General features: G+C 49.9%; 1 protein-coding gene across 1 annotated transcript in view; it reads left to right on the top strand.

Moving 5' to 3' along the window:
• Positions 1 to 15225, top strand: part of hsd17b4 (hydroxysteroid (17-beta) dehydrogenase 4) — a 159519-nt gene that overhangs the window by 15928 nt on the left and 128366 nt on the right. Inside the window, exons 6-10 of the mRNA XM_041186366.1 lie at positions 469 to 515; positions 1161 to 1245; positions 1381 to 1568; positions 3746 to 3837; positions 3951 to 3975. Of these exons, the coding sequence (XP_041042300.1) occupies positions 469 to 515; positions 1161 to 1245; positions 1381 to 1568; positions 3746 to 3837; positions 3951 to 3975 (437 nt within the window). The remainder of the gene's footprint in view (positions 1 to 468; positions 516 to 1160; positions 1246 to 1380; positions 1569 to 3745; positions 3838 to 3950; positions 3976 to 15225) is intronic.

A 15225-nucleotide genomic window follows, 5' to 3' on the forward strand; every position in this document is an offset into this window, starting at 1 on the left:
GAAGGCAGCTCAGCACCATCTTCTCAAGAACAACTAGGGATGGGCAATAAATGTTGGTCCAGCCAGTGAAGTCCACATCCCATGAAAAAAAAACTAGCCACAGAAATGCTGTGCAGTTGGCTTAATGAGCACTAGCTAAAGTTTAAGTGGCAATCTGTTAGTTAATGTTCTTCATATGACCATTTTGAGTGCAAGTTTGAACTCCTTTGCCAAGATTGCCTCTTGTGTTAAATCCAGGTGTATCTTGACCACCTTGGAGGTACTTTAGTGCCTAAAGTATTGTGGGGGTGGGGGTGGTGGGGTGCTGGGTTGGGCCTGGATTTGGTTTCCTTGTTCTATACTATTCTAGTAACTCTCATCAAGTTAATTACTTTCATAGATAGTTGGTAACCTCTTCACAATATTATACAGCCTCTATTTCCATATAATTGTGATTCACTGTTATTGTAAGTATCTTAATCTTTTCAGGATTTTAAGAGATCGTTCCTTTGCAAGAACAAGTGACTTGGATTGGGGTGAGCATCTGCACAGCTGAGAGCTTCATTTTGAGTTAAATGCGTAATTATATATGCTCTGCATCAGCAAAATGACCATTTAATTAGCCCAACTGAGAACTGAGTTTGTTACACAGTCATGCTATTGTCATATGGATCATTTGGGGTTATTGTGGGATCTGCATATAAAATATTCACTTCTCTCTAGATATTAAGTACATCGTACTTAATCAGATATTCTATGAACTTGAAGTTATTGTTGTAACTGGTTAAGCATATGTGACAAATTTATTGTCATGAACGTAAGGCTAGTTAACTGTATGGAATTGGTTAGAAATATTGTGTATTGTCTCAGAATTTTAGGTTCCATTTTTAATTTTGGCCAAGATGTACTCTTAATAAGACACAAATAGAGGCCATTTAACATATGCTAATTAATCTATCTAGGGAGGTCGTACAGCCGCTCCCCTACCCCTTCATTGCTTTAACTTCTTATTTCTTACATAGTTTGAGCTTTCACACCCAGTGATCTGTTTTAAAGTTCATTCGAAGGGTTAATCACTTACATAATTTGATTATGAATTAGCTCCACTATTTTGGCTATGTGTATCATTTATTCCATGTTTATTACTGAGCTGGCCATTTAAAAAAAATATTTTTCTTAAGATTTAATTCAGAGAGTTCATTTGAGGGGCTCATTCAAAGTCACAAGAGCTGCATGGAACCACATGAGGAATCAAAAGTATGGCAGGTAAAAACATAAAATCTTGGTCCTTCCTAGACTTGTTGGTTGCTCTTATTTTGTTGCACTATAGACATGGTTCATGCCTTGCTACAAAACCTCACCATTTGATGTGATAAAATAAATTTGTCATTTTTTTCTCAGAATTATTATGACTGCATCATCTTCTGGAATATATGGTAATTTTGGACAAGCAAATTATAGTGCTGCAAAACTTGGACTACTGGGTCTTTCGAATACACTAGCAATTGAAGGTCAAAAATATAACATCCAGTGTAACACTATTGCACCAACAGCTGATTCCAGATTGACCCAGACTGTTCTGCCCCAAGGTAGGTAACATAAGGATACAGTAATGCCCTTATAATTCATCCTTTGTAAGGACTATGTTTCATTAATAACTTCCTTTAGAATATTGTTCTAGTGGCTTGTAAAGCTTCCTTCTTTCACTAATCACTTTTACAGGAATGTTTTCTGGCATTGAGAAAAACATGCTATTTGAAAAGAATAAGGATTCCTTACTCTGCATCCAGCTTGCACTCTGCAACCTGGGAATGCTTGAAACTAAGAAAGATAAGCTAAAGTATTGAAGTTCTTCCATTCCTCAGCACTGCTGAACACAAAATTTCATCTAAGAAAGAAACAATAGAAGTTTTTTTTAGATTCTAATATATACATGTTTATGTAAATATATATATATATCTCCTCTATTACATCTCTATATTGATCTAAATATCTAAATCTTTTGTTTGTTTTGTTGTTTATATGCACCAGTCTGTGTCACCGTATCTGATATCCATATATCTATTTATAGTTCCATTTAAATACCTAAATTACTAAGAATTTAAACAAAATGCAAAACAAATGTAATAGGAGCAGGGGTCAGCCATTTGGCCTTTTGAGCCATTCAGTTTGATCATAACCGAACTACCTAAACTCCATCTTCCCGCACTTTCACCACAACCTTTGTTTCCATTAGTATCCAAAAATCTAATGACCTTTGTCTTGAATGTACTTAATGTCTATTCGTCCATGGCTTTCTTGGCTTGTGAATTCCAAAGATTCACATTCTTTGAGTGAAGAAATTGCTTTTCACTCGAGTCCTAAGTGACCCATTCCTTATTCCGAGATTGCAGTGGAGGTTGTCCCGTTGTCATCACACTTCATCCCACCAGTCCCTGCATTCAAAGGATCATCTTCCGCCATTTCCACCAACCCTAGCATGATGCCACCACCAAACACATCTTCCCCTCACTCTCCACCGCTGACACACTGCCCCCACCCCCCCCCCCCCCCCCCCCCCCACCTCCCTATGGTCAGCATTCCATAGGGACTGTTCCCTCCGTGACACCTTGGTCCATTCCTCCATCACCCCCAACTCCTCATCCCCCTTCCCACAGCACCTTGCAATGTAATCACAGAAGGTGCAATGCCTGCCCCTTTACCTCCTCCCTCCTCACTGTCCAAAGTCCCAAACACTCCTTTCAAGTGAGGCAACATTTCACGTGCATCTCCTTCAATTGGGTCTACTGTATTCACCACTCCCATTGCAGCCTCTACATTGGGGAGACTAAACGCAGACTGGGTGACTGCTTTGTGGAACACTTACTCTCTGTCCACAAGCATGACCCAGACTTCTCTGTTGCTTGCCATTTCAACTCACCATCTTGTTCTCATGCCCACATGTCTGCTCTTGGCCTGCTGCAATGTTCCAGTGAAGCCCAATGTAAACTGGAGGAACAGCACCTCATCTTCGGATTAGGCACTTGGCCTTCTGGACTTAACGTTGAGTTCAACAACTTCAGACCACGAGCTCTCTTCCACATCTTGACCCCCTTTTTATTCAATTTCTTTTCCCCCATCACCACCCCTCCCCTCGTAACTACAGGGCCATCTGTCACTTGTTCTTATGTTTTGCTTTCACCGAGCACTGACCCTTATTCTGCTATTAACATATTCTGTTATCTTACCTTTATGCCACTATAAGCACCTTCTTTAGTCTTTAGCACTACCATTAACACCCCTTTTACCTTGTGTCCATGACACCTTAGTCAAATCTCTCCTCAGCTCCCACCTATCCCTGACCTTCTGTTTTGCTCCATCTTCTCCACTCCCTCTTAAACAGTATAAAATCCATCACGTTTCTACCTCTCTTTAGCTCTGAAGAAGAGTCATACAGATTCAAAGCATTAACTCTGTTCCTCTCTCCACAGATGTTGCCAGACCTGAGTTTTTCCAGCATTTTCTGTTTTTATTTAAATGATAAAGTTCCTTTCATTTTGGTTTGGTCAACTGCAAGGAACAGTTGCGGCCAAAAGCCACATCCTATTTGTGCTCCTCGCCAGTGGAGTGGGGCTCTGGGAACCATGGGGCCATTGAATGACATTTTTTTATGTTGAAGATATTTCAAGTTATCGGTATTGTTCTGGTATCCTGATGTTTAACAAAACAGCTTTTGCGGTTGCATGTGTAAGTCGATTTGACGTGTAGTCTCTTTGCTTCAACCTAGAATTATTGGATGCTTTGAAACCTGAGTTTGTGGCTCCCTTGGTGGTTTGGTTATGTCACGAAAGTTGCCAAGAGAATGGCAGTTTATTTGACGTAAGATATTCACCTCAATTTACATATTTTGATTTATCTTTGTTTTCTTTTTTGCACTGGAATGCGCAGGGGGATTGCTGAATTTTGTATTTCTGTTTCTTCCTTTCATTTAGGTCGGGGCTGGCTGGATTGGCAAATGTAAGTGCTGATTTGTACTAAAAGGTTATATGTAATATCCTTCCTGCTGTAGCTAGGTTATATGCAGTTCATTTATGCATTGCGCAAAACTAGCTTCTAATATGAACTGAGAATGAAAGATGATTTACAAACTAAAGACCAAAGAACAAAAAAGGTATTCTTTAACTTGTGATATATTTCATGCTTTCAGTTTAAACTGCGCATTTCTTATAGCTATAGCAGCAGATTTTTAAAATATTTTTCAAATACGGAGTTCCCTTTTTAGCGAGTTTTAATTTAGAAAGATTACTTTTATGTTGTACCATTCTCTTGTTAGGCTATTTATGCACATATTGGAATTTTGCTTTATATTAAAGATTTATTATCCATTATTATTAACATTGTTTGGTAAGTGTTAAGTTGACTTGGTGACAAACTTTATTGCATGTTAATTCTTGCAGTGCCATATTCCACAGGAGTCCTTTACTCGATGTTTTGTGTGAAGCTTTTTAATAAACAAAGGTCAGCTGAGTATAGGTTGGAATGTCCCCTCCCACCATCGGCGGAATTTGTGGTGGGTGGGGGCAGACAATACAGCGGGAAGTGGAAAATTGGTTTTCCGATGGTGGGAAATGGCAGTGATAACTTGCGGCCCCAACTGTCATGGCGGGCCACCATTCCTGCCAAAGGTTGTTGGGAAGCCATTTTGCATTTCGTTGTTGTGATTCAAATTAACACCTGACCGAACTGATTTTACAGCCCCCCCACCCCCCCGTCACTCACTCCACCACTTTGTGCTTCTCCTCCCCTTTGCGTGCTCCATAGCACCACCCCCTCCAAACTCAGTTGCTGCTCACTGTCCGCCTGCTGCTCCATGCATCCAAGCCGCTCTAGCTGAACATCCTGGTAGGTCCCAGCGTGTGGAAGCCACGTTGGCCTGGTCACACCCTGGACCGGCATGAAATTCAGCACAAAGTGGTAGAGCGGGTGAGGAGGCCAGAAGTGGGGGTGGGGGGAGCAGAAGTATGAAGCCTTGTGAGGTTCTTGGGTGCGGTGGGGGAATGGACTGGGGAGAGTTGCAAGGGTTGTGGAGGCAGCAGGGAACTGAGAGTGGGGGTTGGGTGGGGAAGGAGACTGTGAGCCCAGTGGTGGGGCTGGGGCGGGGGGAGGTTCAGAGGGAGGGGTTGATGGTATTGATCGTGGAATCCTGGGGTCAAACTGAGGGTATTGGTGTTGGGAGGGAACAGTCACAGTTAAAAGGAGCAGTGGGATGCAGTAGGGTGGGAGGATGAGGATCCGTTGGTGGTGGGTGGAGGGCCGGTCAGGGTTGTTGGAGGAGACTTTGAAGTGGATGCGGATCTTAGGTGCAGGCAAGACAAGGGTGGGCATCTCGACCATGATTGGGGTGGGCCTGTCAGGGAGGGAGGACTTATCAGGGAGGGAGGGCATGTCCACGTTCATAGTGAGGGGCTGAAGGGTTATGTGGGGCCGGGGGGGGGGGGGGGGGGTTAGGGTTCAAGGGTTACAGACAGTAGGCAGGGTAATTGTGACACCGGGAATGGGGGAAGGGTGTGGGTCACGGGTGGAGGATAGAAGTGTTTGAGTAGGCCTGGAACGAAATGCGCACCGTTGCTATGTCCAGCTCACTAAATGCTGGATGGGAGGAGAATCATTGGATGGGTGGAGCTGTAGGTCAGCTGAACTGGATAACTGAATGGGAATCCCAAAATTTATCCCTGACAAGGGAATGGTGTTTAATTGGAATAAGCTGTGAAGGGCAAGGGAACAGTGTGCGTGGGTGGCTTCTTGCACATGCCTCGCAAGGGCCCTGGCAAAGATCAATGGCTCCGTGTGTAGCCATAAGTCAGGAGGACATAGCCGCTGCCAGGGTTGGCAACCTCGAACTTGGAGGTGCGCACAGGCATTAATACTTACAGAAGCAATAAAAACTGAGGAGACCTCCGTAAAGTGCAACTATACATATATTTGTAAGTGTGCAGCAACAATGAACAATAATTGTGCACCCATGCCACCAGAGTGAACTCAGAATTTCTTAATTTTCTGTTGCCTACCACTGCGTCTAAGTACTTCAGCAACATTTGCAGCAGGGGTGGAGGCAGTGTGCTGACCACTATGCCCTCTTGGCTCTGATGAATTTGGCGAGCATCCTCTAGAGGCTCAAGGATTGGAGGGCCCCGGCTTCCTTTGGGTTTCCCGCTGTGGGGCAGGCGCACTCTCAGCGGTCCCAGAGGCTGGAGCTGATGGGGTCATAGTCAGAGGAGATTTGGAATGCCTGGACAGCCTTGGACAGTCCTGAGTGGAGGTCCCAGGGGTGTTCACCTGATGCTCATCCTCCCTTTGGGTGCCCAAGGGCCCTTCCCTGATTCCTTGAGGGAAAGGGGCATCTGGAGGGAGGGGTAGGCACTGCAAAAGTTCACCTACGGCCACAGTGATGGAGTTCAAGTTTGTGCGCATTTGTCGTCGAAACTGGGCGTTTGCTGGACCAGGTTCTCCATGGCATCTGCTATCCTCCCCACGGAGACCTTAATGTGCACACTTGTCGGTGCCAGTCCATCAGAGAGCAGGCGGATGGACTCCTCTGGCTCTCATGCTCCACTGTTGAGGGCCTCCGACACCTCTGCCTGATGTTTCCCTGCCTCTCGCTGCATCTTCAGCATCTTGCCCAGGACCGCTCCCAGAGGCTCATCATCTGACTTAGACCTAGCAAGAGCCTCTTCCCCACCAGCCCTCTAAGTGCCGTTGACCTTGGCTTTCCCTGCTCCCTTCTGCTGCGGACACGCGTCCATTCGGTAACCACCAGGGGGAGGCTCAGCCTTAGCTAGATCTAATACCCACCGAGGCGTGTCTCTTAGCTGGTGGAGGGTGCAGGTGAGTGTTGTGATGGTTCTTCCGGTGAGAATTGGTCATCATCCTCCTCACTCCTCTGCAGGCTGGAGCTGCTGCTGGGCTCGGTTTTGGGGTCTGGCCTCACTCTCTTCCTACTGGCACCAGTAATGGAAAGAGGAGAGAATGAGGGACTGGATGTGCTGCCTCCTACGTTGTACTGAGCATCAACCTTGGGTTTCTATGTGCATATATTAAGAATGCTTTCTCATTGGCTGGCTGGGGGAGGCCGGCCTTGCCGTCACCACAGGAACGGTCACTGTTGTCCCCTGCCAGCTCGGCAGCCCGCACTTCATACCCCTGAGGGTGAGATTGGGCATGCCTCCAACCCCTTCTCTCGCGCCTGTTGTGCGCTAACTTGTCCTGCATAAGGAAAAAAGATGTTTTGTGAGCGCTTGTAATGCGGGTGACGTTCGCATGCTGCCAGTCTTCACCAGCTCATTGACAACTTTGTGCCATATGAAAAAATGCACTGTTACTAATCCCCAAGGGCACCTCAAAAGCACTCTCCAGAGCCATGAGCTCCACCAGCTAGAAGAATAAAGACAACAGAGGCATGGTAGTAGCAGATTCTGCATTGCCTTCTATGTCAATGCCTCCCCCATACCAAGTAATTGAGTCTTCGATGTGGCTTGGTCAGCCACCCACAGTCGCCTCCCTACCTGCAGACTACATTGACTGCAGTGGAGCTATGAGGCAGCACCACAGCACCTTGTCAGAGGCTTTTATGCACAAATGGTGGCCTTGCCACTGTGGCCCTGTCATGGTTTTCATTCGGTGAGGTGAGTATGGGCAGTAGAGCGTTCGTTTACCTTGGCAGTACGGATGACATAATTTAGCCTTTCCCTGCACTGAAGGGTGGTCCTCCTGCGTGTGGAGTTGGCACTCGCCACCCTGGGTACTGCTTCCCAAGCAGGCGTAGTGAGATGGATGGGTCCCCCTCCTCCCATCCCCCGAATAAAGGATGTTTCTCCTATCCTCCACTGGATTCAAAAGTATGTCCAGCGATGCATCGCTGAACTTTGGGGCCGTCGCTGGTTGACTCCTGTCTGCCATGTCCTGCTCCGAAGACCAGCAAGCAAGGTCACCAATCCAACATGGGAGGTGGTGGCACCAGTGGTCAGCGCCAATGCCTGGCAAAAAAGGACAGCTATCCAGCGCTGAAAGAGGTTGAATGATCTCCTTCATTCTGCCAGGGTAAGTCACTCATCTCATCACTCTCAACTCTCAAGCCCATCACACATCCACAGAGTTTGCATTCACTGTCAGTTCAAGGGACATCACCATTCACTCTCTAGCATAAACCTTCACCTGCCCAGTGGATCATGTCTTCATCCCGTCCATGGCACCACTCACCACCCACAGATGCCAGGCATCCTTCTCATTTGACCTGGCTGGTGCCCTGCTTACACTCTCCATCTGTCTTCATGCAGGGTAAGCTGGCAGACAACAAAAGAGAGAGGTTGCAGACTGGTAGAGGAATGCCCGACAGTAATGTCCTCACTGACTTTGAAACAGAGTCATCCAGCTGACTGGTGAAAATCTGGACCGTTCCTATGCTGGCGGTGCTTAACCAAATGAGGAACCAGCAGTGCAACATCCATCAAATAACTATGCTGTGAGTGAGTTCTCCTGTTCCGCAGTCACCTGCTATGTACTAATTATCTCTGTTTGCTTTCACAAGCATGTCTGGGAGACAGCCAAGGGGGCCCACGAACCAAGTCCCTGATTCAAGCCCAAAGACAGCTTGAAAGAAGAACCTAATTGAAGAGCTGTCACAGTGCTCACCCATACCCTCCACCAGTGCAGAAACACACACCTCGGTGGGACTTATCTCGAGTAGCCTCGGGGTCACGATCTGGTGAGCATATCACACTGTCTGATCCACAGCAGGTGGAGGCAAGGACTTCCCAGGTTTCCAGCACTTGGAGGACTGCTGGAAGCCAGAAATCTCCTAGTCAGATGAGGAGCCTCTGGACTCGGTCATACCTTAGTTGCTGGAGCTGCAAAGGCAAGCACGGGAATATCAGGAAAGGATGTTCGCTGCATGCCTCAGGTTGTAAGGCATGATGTAGGAGTCCATCTGCCTTCAGTCTAAGGTGATAGCACTGGCATGCCAATGAACCGAGGTCAACAGTGGTAAGGTGGTGGCCCACATGGAGACCTTGGTCCAAGACATCGGTCCTCCACTGCTTCCAACAGTGTCAATGTGAGAGGTGTGCCGGGCAACTCGATTTTACTCTTCTCCTCAAGGAGTCAGCCAGGGGCCATCGGGCAGTCATAGGGAGGAGAGCCAGCAGTTCGACCCCCCTGGAGTCATCCACCTTGGTGACTCCAAGAATGTCTGGCCGATCCAAATCTCCTTTCTGTGACCCCAGAAGCTCTAGCTCAACAGGCCGAGGAGGATGCAGCTGGCCCATAGGACACCCAAAGCAGGCCCAGCCTTCAGTTCTCGGCCCTCCAAAGGATGCCTGCCAGGGTCATCACAGATCGGGTGTAGCAGTCAGCAGGCTGCCTCCTCCTCCACTGTGAATGTCAGGGAAGCACCAAGACCTAGCGGCAGGGTTAGGAAGGTTAAGATGATGTAATTGTGCAGCCTGAGCACTGGTGTTAATCATTGCACATAATGTTCAATATTGTAAATAAACTCTCAAGAATGTGTCCTTTCCTATGGTTTTTATTATGATGAGCAGTGTTCGTGGCATACAAATGTGAAACCTTGGTTCCTACACAAGATATAGACAGGTGTCTCACTCCAGGGCACCTCTCCTGTGCAGTGTGTAACCTTCAGACCAATGTGATGGTCTATCTTCACACTCACTGGACACATTACTGATGCCTGCACCTCGTTGGTGCTTGTCATTGCTGCCAGAATGTCATGGGCAGACGTCACAGAGATCCGTCCTTCTCTCTGTGTGCTCTTAGCACCTTTAAAGTGGGGCTGGCCCCCATTTCTTCAACACTTGTGACCGATGGCACTGTTCGAAAGGATACAGGTGCTGAAGGCTGACAAAGGATCAGGTGCATTTAAAGTTTCACGGCTGCCTCTCCATGATATGACCCTGATCACAGAGCACAAACAACCTGCTTTTGGCCAGACAAGAGCCAGATATTCACAGAGGCTATGTGAAGATCTATGGAGTGTCTACACTGCATGTCATAATCATCCTCCAGGGATCTGGCGACTGTTATGGCCTCTGCTACACCTCCATGACATGAGCCAGAGCACCAAGTGTATGTGCGTTGGCATCAGCACACAGGAGTCAAATGTTCACAAATGCAAGGTGAGGATGTCAGGACTGTCCTCTCTGCATCTTGTCATTATCCTCCACGAATCTTGCGGTGATGAGGGCCTCCCGAGCGCGCCTGCCTCATTTGGCCAGTATGATAGCCTCGTTGCCGGCATCCTCGCCTTCGAGGACCTCGTCATTATCATTGCCTTCGATGTCCTCCTTATGGAGGGGATGTACAGCTTTCACATCTCCTCGTCAGCCAGATCCTCTCTCATTGCAGTGCCAGGTTGTGGAGTGTGCAGCAAGCTACGATGTTGCGCGACACCCTCATTGGACACCCTCCTCTGGACCTGTCGAGGCACTGGAACCTCATTTTCAAATGCCTATCGTTTGTTCCATCAAAGACCAGGTCGTGCGGCATGAGCGTCATTATACTGTTATTCTGCTGCAGTCTGAGGCCACCACACGGGCATCATCGGCCATGTCCTCTGTGGATAGCCCTTGTACCCGAGGAACTAACCCTGCAATTTCTTTGGACCCTGGGAGATGTCAGGGATCTGAGAACTGCTAACGGTGTAGTAGTCATGGACGCTCCCTGGGAGTCATGCACAGACTGTAGAATGTGTTTGTGGTGGTCACACACCAGCTGAACATTCAGCGAGTGGAAGCCCTTGCAGTTGATGTAGTTGACTGCTTGTTGCCATAGTGATCTAAGTGCCAGGTGAGTGCAGATGATGGCACCCTGAACCTGTGGAAAACCAGGGATCGGTGCAAATCCAGCGTTCTTGCTTCCTGGCTTTCATGATCCTGGGCGAAATGCACGAAGTTCTGTGCTTTTGCGCACATGGTATTCGTGATCTCTTGTGCATGGAGGCTTGAGAGATCCCACACAGGGCATCTGTGGAGACCTGGAAGGAACCACAAGCATAAAAATTGAACACAGTGATCACTTTCACGGCCACTGGCAGTGGATACCCTCCATGTCCCTGTGGCGCCAAATTCTGCAGCAGGTGGCATATGTGACCAACCAGTTCCTTAGATACGAGCTGTTTTCGGTGACACTGGTTCTCAGTCATCTGCAGGAAAGACAAACGCCATCTATAGACCCTGGGTCTAGTGAGGCGCCAATGAGCAATGGCCCTCTGTGGATCTTCAGCTGTGTGCGCAGCAGGCCCTGCCGCACCATCATCTTGAGGGGGGTGCTCCCCGTTTTGCTGCACCAGATGCCTCTGCTGTCCTCCTCCTCCTCCTCCTCCTCCTCTTCCTCCTATAAGCCATGAAGCATACCACTAAATTACCAGGCTCCATGATCCCGATGTTCTCCTCCTGCAGGATCAAAGATGGAGACGTGTGGATTTGCATAGGTGACCTAAAAACCCCTTGGTTCAGCCTGAAGCTTCTTGTATGCAGGAGTGCTGGCCACCACTTGGGTGGCCAGTGTGTAGTGCACCTCATGGTTGTCCAAAACTCCACCCACCTCCATCCCACTCCACTTGACTGGTTGACAGCAGTTTCTGCCATTGGACTGCATGCTGTGCTCTCAGCTCAGGCGTGGGCATTCTCCTAACCCGTACTGCAAGCCTGTGCTGTTAGCTTGAACAATGACGGGTACTGGTCCACACCTTAATAAAGACATTGCAAGGGGCTATGAGCACTTCCACCAGTGACCACGCCATGGCCACCTTTCGCAAGGGTGTTCTTCAACTTGCGCAGTCAGCCAATTGCTCTGCTGTCCTCCTAAAATATTGATTTGCGGTCTTCATATGAGGGGTGAAAAGTTCTGGGGCATTTGGTGGCATTTTTATGCTTTTGTGTTGCTTAAATAGGCAGAAAAGCTTCAGAGGCCCAATTCCAAACATGTCAATTGAGCTACAGCTGAACAGACTCAGCTGCGGAAAAATGCTCACTTTTCACAAGCTTTTCCAAGTGCATGGCTACATCCTTCACCCCCCTCCCCCCAACACCCCAGCCTGTATTTGACTACTTCCTTTAGTCTGTGCTGCCTCAAATTTCCCACTCTCCCACTGTTCCCACTCACTTGCCCATCCCACTCTCTCTCTCCTTTCTCTCCTTTCCCACTCGCATTCTCTCTCTCCTTCCCCACACTCTCTCTTCCACCTTTCCCACTCGCTCCCTCCGTTCCCGCGCTCCCTCCGTTCCCTCGCTCCCTCCGTTCCCGCGCTCCGTCCGTTCCCGCGCTCCGTCCGTTCCCTCGCTCCCTCCGTTCCCGCGCTCCCTCCGTTCCCGCGCTCCCTCCGTTCCCGCGCTCCCTCCGTTCCCGCGCTCCGTCCGTTCCCGCGCTCCCGCCGTTCCCGCGCTCCGTCCGTTCCCGCGCTCCGTCCGTTCCCGCGCTCCGTCCGTTCCCGCGCTCCCGCCGTTCCCGCGCTCCCTCCGTTCCCGCGCTCCCTCCGTTCCCGCGCTCCCTCCGTTCCCGCGCTCCGTCCGTTCCCGCGCTCCCTCCGTTCCCGCGCTCCCTCCGTTCCCGCGCTCCGTCCGTTCCCGCGCTCCCTCCGTTCCCGCGCTCCCTCCGTTCCCGCGCTCCGTCCGTTCCCGCGCTCCCGCCGTTCCCGCGCTCCCTCCGTTCCCGCGCTCCGTCCGTTCCCGCGCTCCATCCGTTCCCGCGCTCCGTCCGTTCCCGCGCTCCCTCCGTTCCCGCGCTCCCTCCGTTCCCGCGCTCCGTCCGTTCCCGCGCTCCCTCCGTTCCCGCGCTCCCTCCGTTCCCGCGCTCCGTCCGTTCCCGCGCTCCCTCCGTTCCCGCGCTCCCTCCGTTCCCGCGCTCCGTCCGTTCCCGCGCTCCCTCCGTTCCCGCGCTCCCTCCGTTCCCGCGCTCCCTCTCTCACTCTCTCTCTCTCTCTCTCTCTCTCTCTCTCTCCTCCCACCGTTCCCGCTCTCCCTCGCTCTCTCTCTCTCTCTCTCTCCTCCCACCGTTCCCGCTCTCCCTCTCTCTCTCTCTCTCTCTCTCTCCTCCCACCGTTCCCGCTCTCCCCCCCTCTCTCTCTCTCCTCCCACCGTTCCCGCTCTCCCTCTCTCACTCTCTCTCTCTCTCTCTCTCTCTCTCTCTCCTCCCACCGTTCCCGCTCTCCCTCGCTCTCTCTCTCTCTCTCTCTCCTCCCACCGTTCCCGCTCTCCCTCTCTCTCTCTCTCTCTCTCTCTCCTCCCACCGTTCCCGCTCTCCCCCCTCTCTCTCTCTCCTCCCACCGTTCCCGCTCTCCCTCTCTCACTCTCTCTCTCTCTCTCTCTCTCTCTCTCTCTCCTCCCACCGTTCCCGCTCTCCCTCGCTCTCTCTCTCTCTCTCTCTCCTCCCACCGTTCCCGCTCTCTCTATCCTCCCACCGTTCCCGCTCTCTCTATCCTCCCACCGCTCCCACTCTCTCCCTCCCTCGCTCTCTCCCTCCCTCCGCCTGCTCTCTCCCTCCCTCCCCCCCGCTCGCACTCTCCCTCCCTCACCCCCCGCTCGTTCTCTCCCTCACCCCCTGCTCGCTGTCTCCCTCCCTCACCCCCTGTTCGCTCTCTCCCTACTTACCCCCTGCTCACTCTCTCCCTCCCTCCCCCCGCTCGCTCACTCCCTCCCTCCCCCTGCTCGCTCTCTCCCTCCCTCCCTCCCCCCTGCTCGCTCTCTTCCTCCCTGCCTCCCCCCTGCTTGCTCTCTCCCTCCCTCCGCTCGCTCTATCTTTCCCCTTCCCCCACTCTCCTGCCCCTCTCCCCTCTCTCTCTCTCTCCCCCTCTCCTGCCCTTCCGCTCTTTTTCCCCTGTCCCCCCTCTCTTTCTTTCTCTCTCTCTCTCTCTCTCCTGCCCCCCTCTCTCTCTCCTCTGCGCCCAGTCTCTCTCTCGACTTTTCCCTTTCTCTTGCTCCCCTTTTCCTCCTTCCTCCCTCTCCTTTCCCTCCATCCCCCCTGCCAACCCCTCTCTCTCTCTCTCTCTCTCCTTTCCCACCCTATGTTCCCCATCCTCCTCATCCTCATCCCACCCCTGCACAGGTCAGTGGCTCAGTTACCTGAGGCTCTGGCCAACTCTAAGTCTGAGGCTGCACCTGCGCCCGGAACCTGGACTGCTTTCTGACGGTCTGCAGGGGGCTTAGCCCTTCATCTGGGCCATGGATGGAGGCAGGGTGGGGGTGTGCGTGAACACGGATGGAGCTGGGGTTGATGTGGATGGAGCTTGTTGGCTCTGCTCCCTCCATGCAACCCCCACTCCTCCATCCTGGGTCACTTACTTCTCCACCTGATTAGTGGCCAGCAACTCCCTGTCCCTGCCCTGCACTCTTCTGGATATCGGACCTCGCTGTCTCCCCGCAGCCTCAGCTTCTAGTAGTGGCTCCGGCATCAGAATATGATGGTGGCTGGCTCAGAGTTAATCATGCGGTGGGGCAGCAGAATGCAGTTCACGTAAAACCAAAAATGACGACGCAGATCGGAAAAAATGAACAGTTTTAAAACGACTTAAAGTGAGGACTTAACTGTATACTCCTTATTTCTATCCTGGGGTGAGGAGAGCATAGAGGTCGAGCAAGCCAGGACTTTGGTGTATGGTTATGCTTGAGAAGGAAAGGAAATTGGGTCCAGGAGAGCAAATGTCTTAGTCATAATTAATTTCACATAAAGTTTCCAATTACTCACGTTGTTGAAAATAGAAACATATTTGAGGTTTTTCCTTTCTTCTCATTTTGGAGAGATTTTTATTAAGAAAGGTAGTGGTGCATGACCTAGCTGCACAGGTGAATTAAAAAAATTGTAGAAACAAAATTAAATGTTCACCGTTATGAAGTATTTAAGTTCAAGTGGAGGGTTTAAAAATTTTGAACTAAGAATGATTATGTTCTACCCAACAAATTGCTAGTATATCTGCATATTTGAAGACAGTGCAAGTAAAAGTAACTAATGACTTGAATTTATTTAATGCTCTAAATGACAAAATTTTACAAGGCGGACTTTGAGACACTTTAAAGTTGTTTTTTAAGGGGGAGAAGATTGCAGGGAATGGAAGCTAGCTGGGGTTGATCAGGAAATAGGCTTGTTTTGACCCTAATGGCATTCTATTGTTCCTGTGCTTACCTTTAAGCTTAAATTTTATTATATATAATTAAACTGCCATTTAGTTTTTGTTGTTCGATTGTGTTATTTAAGCTGTAGGCCTTT

The sequence above is a fragment of the Carcharodon carcharias genome, chromosome 4 (genome assembly GCF_017639515.1).
Source record: "Carcharodon carcharias isolate sCarCar2 chromosome 4, sCarCar2.pri, whole genome shotgun sequence".
NCBI lineage: Eukaryota > Metazoa > Chordata > Chondrichthyes > Lamniformes > Lamnidae > Carcharodon > Carcharodon carcharias.